The sequence below is a fragment of the Cajanus cajan genome, chromosome 1 (genome assembly GCF_000230855.2).
Source record: "Cajanus cajan strain Asha chromosome 1, NIPB_CcT2T_4, whole genome shotgun sequence".
Lineage (NCBI taxonomy): Eukaryota > Viridiplantae > Streptophyta > Magnoliopsida > Fabales > Fabaceae > Cajanus > Cajanus cajan.
Genome location: NC_138517.1, coordinates 50,128,958 through 50,142,687, shown reverse-complemented (window position 1 = coordinate 50,142,687; position 13,730 = coordinate 50,128,958). Strand labels below are relative to the sequence as shown.

The window sequence follows — 13,730 nt, the reverse complement described above, 5'->3', positions numbered from 1 at the left end:
CGGGTCGTTCCAATATTGGAACGGCCGTTCCTAAAAAGGAACGGGCCGTTCCTGCATCTGGAACGGGGCGTTCCAAGGCTGTTCCGGTCAAAAAAATTGGGTGTTATTCTCAATACTGGAATGGGCCGTTCTGATTTCAGAACGGGCCGTTCCAGTATACGAATTTTTCACACAACGGCCATGTCCAGAACGGCCGTTCCGATTTTGGAACGGGCCGTTCTGGACCCCTTCCCGAAGTCTATAAATAGACGTCTGGGGCACAGTTTTCAGGGCCCGAAAAATTTCGTCCGGTACTCTTCAGAGCTCGAAATTTTTTTCTCTCTCTCTTCCCCCTCTCTTTTGTATTTCTTAAGATCTGTGAGACACCTCTGTAGTGTGAAAGGTAGCCAAAAAGCACCTTCTTGATCATCCTATTCAAAGATTCAACTCATTTGGTATCGTTTCTTCTCTTAATTTTTCTTTTATTTATTTATTATTATTATTATTTTATTTTTGTTTGTTTATTTATTTTTGTTTATGGTTTGTACATAGTGAATACGATTTGTTCCCTTTAAGATTATTATTTTTAAAAAAAAATATATTTAATATACGACCAATAATTATGTTAATTGAATAACATTTTTATCTTTAACATTATTAGGTCCTGGGGTTTAATGACTAGTCATTTGCTAGCTTAAACTCTCATATATGAAATTTCTTTCTAAAGAGTAAAGATCTGTTGCAACCAATAACGTTAATTAAATAGCATTTCTATTTTTATCGTTATTGGAGGGATTTATTGATTAGCCATTTGCTAACTTGGATCCTTGTGCAAAATCTATTTCTTTAAATAAAAATATAAACATAATTTTTCTTATGTACATTTATTTTTATGGTTAATGATATTAATTGAGTAGAATTTCTACCCTTTAATATCATGTAAATCATAAAAGTTAATATAATACTTATTCATTGTCCTACACTTTAAACATATTTTAGTATCAACAAATAAAAGTCAATAACATGGATTGAATAGCAATTCTATCTTTCATGTTATTGGAAGGGTTTATTGATTAGCCATTTGCTAACCCAAATCCCTATAATTTCCTAATAAAAAAATAAATAAAAAAAAGGGGCATCTTAGATTAAAGAAAATATATGTCACATACGTTTTTGAGGAATAAATTAAATATTTATAAATTCATATAATTTTGCGCAATTAATTAAAGGTACTGTTTTTACAGGCGTTGTAGGGTGCTAATACCTTCCCTACACGTAATCGACTCCCGAACCCAACTTTAATTTTAAAGATTATCTTTTAAAGGGTTTTCCAATGTTTTTCCCTTAAAATAAAATATTGGTGGCGGCTCCATTGAAAAATAAAAATGTTAGCGTCATCCCGTCGTGATCCCGGTTACGACAGATGGCGACTCCACTGGGGATTAGTTATGAGAGTCAGGCCTTGTTAAATTAATTGCGCAAAATTATGACTTTATAAATATTATTTTTTTCCTTTCTTTTTATTTTATTTATTTATTTATTTATTTGTTGTATTTATTTGTTTTATTATTTCTGTTTGCTACGCATGCTTTGTTTGGATTTAAGTTTAAATTAGAGTTTTGTTTATTTTATTTGCATGTTTGTTTGTTATCTTACACATCCATTAACACTTGTACCTCACACACTTTGGGCTCTATACCCGAGCCTGTGCGAGCCTAAGAAGAGAAGGTGGCTTGATGACTGTTATTGAGGGGCTTGATGCTCACTTGACCGTTGTTGAGTTACCGCTCAGGTTGTTACTAGTAGTATGGGTTAATCATATTGAGAGGGTATGTTCCCTACTTGTGATTAATTCATGCGCTAGGTCCTTATTTATATGATAAGGGCAACCTGGGGACCAATAAACCTTGGGGAGTTTTTAGATTCACCCACAAAACCATGCACTAATAGGTGGACTTAATGACCTTCCAAAGTAGGGTGTTAACCTTAGAAATTTCCTACCCTAGGCTTACCTCGCACTACTCTCTATCCCTCTTTTGATATATGTTCATACTAACAAAAAAAAAATGTTATACATTCATGCATCATAAATTTATATCCAATATCAAATTTTTAGGGTGTTTTTCTTGCCTAAAATAAATTTTTTAATAAATAAAGGATAAATGATAAAAAGTCGTGCATACATGCATATTAGGGGCATAGTAAGTCACATTTTAATTAAGTCTTTATCTCATTTTCATTTTTTTTTTCTTTCTTCTTTTCATTTAATTAAATCCTCACCTCATTTTTTTTTTCTCTTCTTATTTTCTTTTGAACCTAAAATAATTGATAGTATTCAATATGGAGGAGATTCAAAATCATACTAGCAATGCATCAGGGTTAAGTAAGAGTATCAGGATAAATGTGCTAAAAAATGATCTCCAAAGGGTAGGTAAGATCTGCCAGAAAATGAGTAAGGAGGTTCGGGCGAACTTTCAAAAGAAATATGGACAGATTCTGGATTTGCTATTGGTCTCAATAGAAACTAATATGCTAAGTGCATTAGCCCAATATTGGAATTCAGATTTTAGGTGCTTTGAGTTGCCTCATATGGATTTGGTTCCCACAATTGAAGAATATGAGATAATACTAAGGTTACCTCTCAAAGAAGAAGCTGATGTTTATCTATATAAAGGGAACTATGTATCAAGAGGGAAAATTGCTGGTTTAATTGGCTTGTCATCACAACAAACAGAATTGGTGAGCAAAGGCGCGACTCAAGGATGGAATAAAGATCTTCTAGAGGATCATATGATATCTCTAGCCGAGAAAGGTGATTGGGAACATTTCAACAAGACTCTAGCTCTACTTATTTATGGGTTAGTTTTGTTCCCATTCACAATGGGCTTAATCGATCAAGCAGCTATGGATGTGTTCTTCGCTTACGAAACACAAAAAAAGAATCCTGTTCCAGCCATTCTTGCCGATAGTCTCCTCTCTCTGGAAGTATGCCATCAAAAGAAAAGAGGAATGCTACGATGTTGTAATCATTTATTATATGTTTGGATCATGACCCATTTATATGCTTCCAATCATATGGGATATATGCCAGATCCTCTAAGAAGCTTCCATCGTATTCCAGTGAAGAAATTAGAAGCATCAGAGTGGAAAGGAGATCTTTCGACATTAAAAGAAGAGCATTTTACATGGGTATGTCCTTGGTACCATCCTAGAAATACAATTTTTAGCTGTGGAGATTTCTTGAATGTTCCATTAATGGGGTCGAGAGGATGTGTAGCATACACCCCAACAATTGCTCTTAGACAACTCAAATGGACTCAATTTGTGCCTCAGAGCAAAGAGTTAGGAGGTTTGAGCTTTCAATATGCTCCAGGTAATATGAGACAACAGGCAGAAGTTAGAGCTGCTTGGGGGAAGATCAAAAAGAAAGGGGAAGCAGAGCTTGGAAAACCTCGTGTGACAGCCTCTTCAGAATATAAAGAGTGGAGGAAGGCCAGAAGAATTTCCATCCCAATTCTCAAAGAAGTCCAACATAAAGAGAGTCAATCTCATGAAACTAACCAAGCATTGGCTTCTTTAACCTCTCAGTTAGAAGTCATGAAGGCTCAAATGAGGTTGATGGAAGAAAAAGAAGAACGTGCTCAAACTGAAATAGAGATTCTTAAGAGGCAATGTCAGAAGAAGGACATGGAAATTGAACACCTAAAAAATGAATGTGCTGATGCTTATGAAAATTCAACCCATGTGAAAAAAGTAAAGAGAATGGCAGAAAAAGAGTCAGAAACCCTTTTGAAAAATATGGAAAGAGAGATTGAAAAAGTAAAAAATGAGATGGCAAAAATCCAAAAAGAAAAAGAGCGTTCAGAAATAGGTGATCGTGAGAAAGAACAAAAAATAGAACGCATGCAAGAGGAGCTAACAGATGCACACCAAGAGGTAGAGAAATGGTGGAATGTGGCTATAGAATACTCTGAGTCACTCAAGATGGCTAGTCAAAATGAAGAACAATTGTTGAGAAGAATTGACGATTTAACATTAGAGCAGGACCAGCTAAAATCTGATGTTAATGGGTTACATTTAATTGCAAAACACCATCGTGAGAAGGTGAAAGAGTGGATAAAGACGTGTGGAGACATGACTGAAGCTGTCCAAAAACAAGTAGAAAGCTTGAAGATTCATGTGCACGAAGTAAATGAAGAGATCAACTCAAGTCCTGGAATAAAGCTTCCTTGGAAGATCTTCAAGCTTGTGAAATTTTGTCAAAATTTAGCTAGGAGTCTCATGTAAAGTGAGATAATACAATTATTGTAACCCATTTTGATTTGGAGTATAATAATAGCACATTTGACTTGATATATTATTTTGTTTTAGACATCATTTATTGAGGAAAGAATTCTCCCTTGAATGATTGTTGATCACATTTTTATCTTGAGATGATTGATCCTTGTTTAGAAATGTGTGGTTCGTACTCTTGCATTGCTAGTAAGATGACCTTATCCATTGAGGAGTGAATGCTCCCTTGAAATAAGTGTCAACCGTTGTATAACCTAATAGATTTTGCCTCTAGCGTTAAGATATGGGGAATCACTCTTTAATTTGAATACAAAACCAATATTTTCAAAAAAAAAAAAAAATTAATTAATTAAATAAATAATAATAATAATAATAATAATTTGTGTCTTCTTTTTCTTTTATACTCATAAAAATTTACTTTGTATTTTGAAAGCAATAAAGCAAAAAAACAAAGTTTTTCCTCGGCATCGTTATAGAACTCGCTCTCAAGCCAAGATCATGGATGAGATGGAGGAACGCAACGAAGAAATGAGAAATGATATCAATCAACTGAAGGAACAAATGGCTCAAATTATAGAGATGTTGCAATCGATACAAGTGAAAAACATGGAAGGGACCCCTCCAATAGCTAGAGGAGAATCATCAACCGCTCATGCGTATCCACCTGGCTTTACCCCAGCCCCAACACAACCATTAACTCTACATCTTAATCCCGACCAACATGTTGACCCTCCAGAGGTCCAATGGCCACAATATGGCCTTCCGCCCAACTACACACCTCCAATAATCATGAATCCTCCGGATAAGCACCAACCATTAGTGAACCAGCCGCCTAAACAAATGCCATCAACCCAACCTGAGGTTCCACCTATGAATGCCACCTCTTACAAACATCAAATTCCCTACCAAGCCCAAAATCCTAATTTCACCAACCAAGGGAATCCTCACCAAACTTCTGGGGAATATCAACCAACCTTAGGAATTGAATATGTTCAGTCTAGCGAAAAGTTACAAATGCTAGAAGAGAGGCTAAAGGTTGTGGAAGGAGGTAGCTATGATATCGGTGAAGCTGTCGATCTTTGTTTGGTTCCAGACATAGAGTTCCCCCCAAAGTTCAAAGTTCCTGAATTTGATAAATATAAAGGAGCAAGTTGTCCAAAGAATCACATGACCATGTACTGCAGAAAGATGGCAGCGTATGCTCGCAATGATAAGTTGCTTATTCATTGTTTTCAGGATTCTTTAACTGGGGCAGCTTTGAATTGGTATATGCATCTTGAACGGGCCTATATCCGCTCCTGGAAGGATCTAGCTGATGCTTTCCTTAAACAATACAAATACAATATTGACATGGTTCCAGATAGATTTGAACTACACAGCATGTCTAAAAAGGATGGTGAGACATTTAAGGAATATGCTCAGAGATGGAGAGAAGTGGCAGCACAAGTGGAACCTCCTTTGTCCGATAGAGAAACGGTAGCCCTGTTCATTGATACTTTACGAGCACCGTTCTATGATAAGATGATTGGGAATATTTCATCAAATTTCTCTGATATAGTTATCATTGGGGAAAGGATTGAGAATGGCATGAGGAGTGGGAAGATTGTGGTTGACCCAGTTGGAATAGCTGGTTCAAGGAAATTTTCAAGTGGTGCAGGAAAGAAAAAGGAAGGAGATACAAACGCAGTGACATTCAACTCTCCTGGGATACCTAAAAACAAGTCTCCTCATTTCTATACCCCTCACGTGGCCTACCCAAATATTACCTCCATCTCACAATATCCTCAACAACCGGTCCATCAAGCTCTGCAAGCTTCACCCGCAACATCCACCATACGACCATCTCAATCTACCCAACCATGGAACCAAAATCCTAGTCATACAAGGTCACAAAACACCCAAGACCGAAAACCAATTGAGTTTGACCCTATCCCTATGTCCTATACTGAGTTGTTCCCTCTCCTACTACAAAATTCCTTAGTAGTACCTTGCCCGATGAAGCCCGTGGAACCACCATATCCTAGGGGGTACGATGCTAATTCTAAATGTGATTATCATGCAGGAGCTATTGGTCACTCCCTCGAGAATTGTAGAGCTTTAAAATTTAAGGTACAAAGCTTGATTAAGGCCGGATGGTTAAACTTCAAAGAGGATAATCCTAATATCGGGAACAATCCTCTACCAGGGCATGGAGGGCCTACAGTTAATTTTATTGAGGAGAATAAAGATCAGCTTATGATAAGGAGAGTGAAGGATGTCAAAACTCCCTTAAAACTCATTTTTGAAGAGATGTGTAAGTTTGGAATGTTGGAAGGAAGTTATGGTAAACAGGAGGGGTGTGGATTGCATCCTGGTAAGAGTCACAAGATTGATGAATGTGACGAGTTTAAACAAATTCTACAAGATTTAATGGATAAGCAACTTATACAGGTCGGCTGTTTTGAAAGTCATGTGTGGGCTGTGGATTCAAATGTAGGTTGCCCAAAACCCCTGGTTGTCCATTATACCAGGGGTACGAACATTTTGAATGTTGACAGACCAAAGCCTATCACAATACAAATACCAAAAGCTTTTCCCTACAGAGATAACAAAGCAGTGCCATGGAGATATGGTGCAAAGGTTTGCATTGATGTCTCTAAAGAGGGATTAGAAACCACCGACATTACAAATGTTGCTGGGGTTGGTGGAATGACTCGAAGTGGTCGAATTTACACTCCTGAAGAGTTGAAAATCAAACAAGCTAAAGAAGTAGAGAAGAGTCACGAGAAAGAGAAGGAAGTAGTGGATGAAAGGATAATCAAAGAGCGAGAAGAGGAGAAAAAGGAAGTCTCCGATGAAGAGGCACATGAGTTTCTAAAACTCATACGACAAAGTGAGTACACGGTGATTGATCAGTTGAACCGAATCCCTGCCAGAATATCACTTTTGTCATTGATGATGAATTCTGAATCCCATAGAAGAATATTGCTGAAGATATTGAATGAAGCACATGTCGTTCATGACATTTCTGAGGAGAAATTCGAAGGTATTGTTGGAAACATCACTGCCAATAACTACCTTACCTTTACTGATGATGAGATACCAAAGGAAGGAGCAGGGCACAATAAAGCTTTGCATATATCAGTAAAATGCACGGACCATATCTTGGCAAGAGTTTTGGTTGACAACGGATCTTCGTTGAATGTGATGCCAAAAGCAACATTGGCAAAACTTCCTTTCGATGGATCATGCATTAGGCCAAGCACTATGATAGTGAGAGCTTTTGATGGGTCTCGTAGAGAAGTGATCGGCGAGATAAGCTTACCTATCCAAATTGGTCCCGTTACTTTTGAGGTAGTATTTCATGTGATGGACATTGCACCAGCTTACAGTTGCCTTTTGGGAAGACCGTGGATTCATTGTGCAAGGGCTGTACCCTCCACACTTCACCAAAAGCTGAAATTTATTGTGGATGACAAGTTAATCATTATATTGGCTGAAGATGACCTATTGGTTAGTAAACCTTCATCCACTCCTTATATTGAAGTTGCTGAAGAAGCTTTGGAGACTTCATTTCAAGGGCTTGAAATTGCAAATGTAAGTTATGGAAAGAACATCGTGAAGCCACAACCATCTGGTGCCTCCATGATGGTAGCTAAAACCATGTTAGGGAGTGGATATCAACATGGTTGCGGACTAGGAAGAGATGCACAAGGACCAAGCCAATTCCTTGAATTGATAGATAATAAAGATCGATTTGGTTTGGGCTACAAACCCTCAAAAGCTGACAAATGGCGGGTTGTGTATGAGAAAAGAGAAAGGAGGCTAGCCAGGCTAGAAAATAGGGAGGCAAGAATTAATGGGGTCCCTATCTGTGATCTACGAGAAAGCTTTTGGAGTGCCGGGTTCGAGTTTCCAAACTTAATAGCTGTTGTTGAGCAAGACTTTCATGAGGACGAACAGGCTAGTCTGGTTCGCGCTTGTCCACCGAACATGGAGCTTAATAATTGGGAGATTGTCAAGCTGCCTGTTGTTTTTAATTCAAATTTAAAGTAATTTTCTTGTAATGCTAATCTTATTGCTCTGCCCAAGGCTTTAAGATTTATTTCATTGAATAAGGGCTCATGTATTTCCTTTTAATATTAAATAAAATGCATTCATTCTTCTTTCATGCCTTGCCTCTTCCTTTCTCCTTAATCTCTTTATCAATCTTATCCTAACTTCAAATAATGCAGATTTGAGAAAAATGCGCTTGAAAGTGACAATGCTAGTGTTGCATCAAATAATTTTGATTATCCCGTTAATCAAACTTGTGAGGAAATAGAAGATGATTTGGAGCCTTCCCCTGAGTTATTAAGATTAGTGGAACAAGAGGTCAAAGAGATTCAACCACATGAAAAGCTAACTGAGACAATTAATTTGGGCGACGAAGAGGAAAAGAAAGAAGTCAAGATTGGCACGCTCATGAAAGAAGCTGAACGTAATAAGTTGATAAGGCTTTTACATGATTACAAGGATGTCTTCGCTTGGTCGTATCAGGATATGCCAGGGCTTGATACTAGTATAGTGGAACACAAGCTACCGTTGAAGCCAGAATATCCTCCCGTCAAACAAAAGTTGAGACGAATGAAACCAGAATTATCTTTGAAGATTAAAGATGAGGTCAAAAAGCAATTTGACGCAGGATTTCTAGCTGTTGCCAAATATCCACAATGGGTTGCCAATATAGTACCCGTTCCTAAGAAAGATGGGAAAGTTCGTATGTGTGTGGATTATCGAGATTTAAATAGATCCAGTCCGAAGGATGATTTTCCACTACCTCACATTGATGTGTTAGTAGATAACACAGCTCAACATTCATTCTTTTCTTTCATGGATGGATACTCAGGATATAACCAAATCAAGATGGCTGAGGAGGACAGGGAGAAAACGACATTTATCACACCATGGGGCACATTTTGCTACAAGGTTATGCCATTTGGGCTAAAAAATGCTGGGGCAACATATCAGAGGGCAATGGTGACTTTGTTTCATGACATGATACATAATGAGATTGAGGTCTATGTGGATGACATGATCGCAAAATCAAGAAAAGAAGAAGACCATGTGATCCATATGAAGAAATTGTTTGAGCGGCTAAGAAAGTTTAAGTTGAGGCTAAATCCATCGAAGTGTACTTTTGGCGTGAAATCTGGTAAATTGTTGGGATTTATAGTCAGTCAAAAAGGGATAGAAGTGGATCCCGACAAAGTTCGAGCAATTCTTGAGATGCCACCGCCTAGCACAGAAAGAGAAGTTCGAGGTTTCTTGGGAAGATTGAATTACATTGCCCGATTCATATCTCAATTAACAACTACTTGTGAACCCATTTTCAAATTGTTACGTAAAAATCAACCAATGAAGTGGAATGATGATTGCCAAGCAGCCTTTGATAGAATAAAACAATATCTGCAGAGGCCGCCAATTTTAGTGCCACCAGTCCCTGGAAGGCCTCTCATTATGTATCTAACAGTGCTTGATGGGTCTATGGGTTGTGTCTTAGGCCAACATGATGATTCTGGAAGAAGAGAGCAAGCTGTCTATTATTTGAGTAAGAAATTCACCGATTATGAGATCCGATATTCATTGTTGGAGCGAACCTGTTGTGCCTTGGCATGGGCAGCTCATCGTCTAAGACAATATATGCTTAGTCATACAACATGGTTGGTGTCTAAAATGGACCCAATCAAGTATATCTTTGAAAAACCCGCTCTCACAGGAAGGATTGCTCGATGGCAAGTTCTCTTATCGGAATATGACATCACTTACATGACCCAGAAGGCAATTAAAGGAAGTGCTTTGGCAGATTATCTAGCACATCAGCCTATAGACGACTATCAATCAATGCAGTATGAATTTCCAGATGAGAACATAATGGCACTATTTAATGAAGAAAGGTCACCACAAGAAGATAAATGGATCATGTTGTTCGACGGTGCTTCCAACATGTTGGGGCATGGAATTGGAGCTATACTCATTTCCCCAAAAAAAAAATATACTCCTATCACGGCTAGGTTGTGTTTTTATTGCACCAATAATATAGCAGAATATGAAGCATGTACTCTGGGGATACAAGCAGCTATAGAAGCAAAAGCCAAAATACTTGAGGTATACGGTGATTCAGCCTTGGTTATTCATCAGTTAAAAGAGGAGTGGGAAACTCGAGACGCAAAATTAATTCCTTACCAAGCTTACATTAAGGAATTGATAAGGAAATTTGAGAAAATCACTTTTAATCACATCCCTCGAGAGGATAACCAATTGGCAGATGCACTAGCCACCTTGTCATCTATGTTCACGTTGAGTAATGATGAAGATATGCCACTTATAAAGATTCAATGTCGTGACCAACCTGTATATTGTCAGTCAGTGGAAGAAGAGCCAGATGGAAATCCTTGGTACTATGATATTAAGGAGTATATCAAAAGTAGACAATATCCACCAAATGCTTCAGAGAATGACAAGAGAACTTTGAGAAGACTAGCCATGAGTTTCTTTCTAAATGGAGAGGTGTTGTATAAGAGAAATCATGATATGGTTTTGCTTAGATGTGTAGATGCATTTGAAGCTCAACAAATTATCAAAGAAGTTCATGAAGGCTCTTTTGGCACTCATACCAATGGGCATGCCATGGCAAGGAAAATCTTAAGGGCTGGTTATTATTGGTTAACCATGGAGAATGATTGCTTTAAGTACGTGAAGAAATGTCATAAGTGCCAGACATATGCTGATAACATCAATGCTCCGCCAACTTCCCTTAATGTTTTATCATCACCTTGGCCATTTTCGATGTGGGGAATGGATGTTATTGGCCCTATTGAGCCGAAAGCGTCAAATGGACATCGCTTCATTCTAGTTGCTATTGACTATTTCACCAAATGGGTTGAAGCCGCTTCATATGCCCATGTGACTCGAAATGTGGTTGTAAAGTTCATCAAAAGGGAATTAATTTGTCGTTACGGTGTGCCAAGCAGAATCATTACTGATAATGGAACAAACTTGAACAACAGGATGATGACAGAGTTATGTGTTGACTTTAAAATTCAGCACCATAATTCTTCTCCATACCGCCCAAAGATGAATGGGGCAGTTGAAGCAGCAAACAAGAACATCAAGAAAATCATTCAGAAAATGGTGGTGACATACAAAGATTGGCACGAGATGTTACCCTTTGCCTTACATGGATATCGTACCTCAGTTCGAACCTCAACTGGGGCAACCCCGTTTTCCTTAGTTTATGGAATGGAAGCCGTCCTTCCAATCGAGGTTGAAATTCCATCTTTAAGAGTATTGATGGAAGCTAAATTAGAAGAAGCAGAGTGGGTCCAAACCCGTTTGGATCAACTAAATCTCATTGAGGAGAAAAGGTTGAATGCAATTTGTCATGGCCAATTATACCAAAAAAGATTGAAGAAGGCGTTTGAAAAGAAAGTACACCCTAGAGAGTTTCGAGAAGGAGACCTAGTGCTTAAGAAAATTCTACAAATTCAAAAAGATCGTCTTGGTAAATGGGCACCAAATTATGAAGGACCTTTTGTAGTTAAAAAGGTTTTCTCTGGGGGAGCTTTGATCCTCACAAATATGGATGGTAAAGATCTCCTACATCCTGTAAATTCAGATGCAGTAAAAAAATATTATGCCTAAAATATATATATATATATATATATATATATATATATATATGAAATTAAAAATAAAAATAAAAATGCTCGATAGATTGAAAACCCGAAAGGGCGATCTAGGCAAAAGTTAGAGCGACCCGCTAGGTTGAAAACTCGAAAGAGCAATCTAGGCAAAAAAAAAAAAAAAAAAAAAAAAAAATTGAAAAAGCAATCTAGCAGATAGGTATCATGCCTATTTTGAGGTATCAATTGGGGCAAGCCATGACGGAGCAAAACAAACTGGGGCAAATACGTTGAATTATCCTCTCAAGTTTATTGGCGAGCAATCAAGGTTATTGAAGTGTAGTACTAGCATTGTTCATCTAGAAAGTATCATTCACATAACAATTACCTCCTATTGCTACCCTTGTACATATTTGTCATTCTTGTCATACAACGACTTCCTTTGTAAACACATTCTTACTCTCTTAAATAAGATTATCCTACCTCTTTGTTGCCAACTCTTTTTGCATTTTATGATAATATACTGAAAGGAAATGCATGTTACATCTAAAAAAGAAAAATTCAAGGCATTACAAATTATTTTTATGAGTTTTAAAAGCCACAGTATGCTTGATAATTTCTTGATAAATGTTACAAAGCGCAACCAACAGGATAATGTTGTTTCAACTCATAAGTGTTTACAACAGCTTAAGGGTAACCCACAGGAAGTAGCCAACTATCATTCAAGACGAAAGTATCCAAAGACCTCACTCATCCATGATCCTTGACTGTGTGTCACGATGAGGAATTTCTGAAAAATAAAGCAAAAGCAAAAACAAAAAGGGAAATAAACAAAAGTTTAAGTCTTGAAAGTTGTGTCTCATAACATTTTGCATTATTGCATCACATTTCATTTGCATCCCTTGCTTCCTAGAACTTATGACGTAGAGTTTTTAGGCTAAACACTAACTTCAAATTTGACTTTCTATTTAAGTCCAGTACTTACCTGGCACAAGTTACAATTTCTTTTGTTTAAGCCCAGTATTTACCTGGCGCGACCCATCGACTAATCCAGCACAAGCATTTGGTCGATCCAATATCAACATTCAATCAATCCAGCACCAGCATTTGATTGAATTGGCACCAACAATCGGTCGATACAGCACAAACATTCGACCCCTCCAGCAGTAGCATTCAGTCTATCAACATTCAATCAATCCAGCACCAGCATTTGATTGAATTGGCACCAACATTCAGTCGATGCAGCACAAGCAGTTGACCACTTCATCAAGCACAAGCATTCAACTACTTCAGCATAAGCATTCAGTCGATCCAGCACAAGCATTCGACCACTCCATCAAACATTGGCATTCGGTTGATCAAGCACAAGCATTCAACATTAACATTCGGATGATCCAGCACTAGCACTTGATGATTCCAACACAACATTCTAGCATTTGACTAGCTTCAAGCAAAAGTATTGAATCTTTCAAGAACTTACTTCATCAACAATAGCTGGATAAAATTAATTCACATCTTTATTTCTTTCTTATCATAAATGATCTAAATTACCTTATTTAGATTATTTAATAAGAAATAAATAAAGAGGGGCAACTGTGAATAATCAATTTTATCCGGACTCACAAAAGTGATGAAATAGACATCTACTATGAAGAGAAGGAGCTCCCGAAACATGCCGACAAGAAGACAGGACTTTAGAGGGCCCAAAAGCACAAATTAAGTATTTTTTGGGCCCGGAACGGGCCGTTCCAGAATCGGAACGGGCCGTTCCAAGGTCCAGAACGGGCCGTTCTAAGATCCAGAACGGGCCGTTCT

At 37.7% G+C, this 13,730-nt stretch overlaps 1 protein-coding gene across 1 annotated transcript; it reads left to right on the top strand.

Annotated features, from left to right (window-relative positions):
* The first annotated feature begins 4,770 nt into the window (after positions 1 to 4,770).
* LOC145949309 (uncharacterized) lies at positions 4,771 to 13,319 on the top strand. Its single transcript, XM_083069460.1, has 4 exons — positions 4,771 to 8,303; positions 8,487 to 11,376; positions 11,419 to 11,913; positions 13,152 to 13,319. The coding sequence occupies exons 1-4, from the start codon at positions 4,771 to 4,773 to the stop codon at positions 13,317 to 13,319; spliced, it is 7,086 nt and encodes a 2,361-aa protein (XP_082925586.1).
* Positions 13,320 to 13,730: the final 411 nt, after the last annotated feature.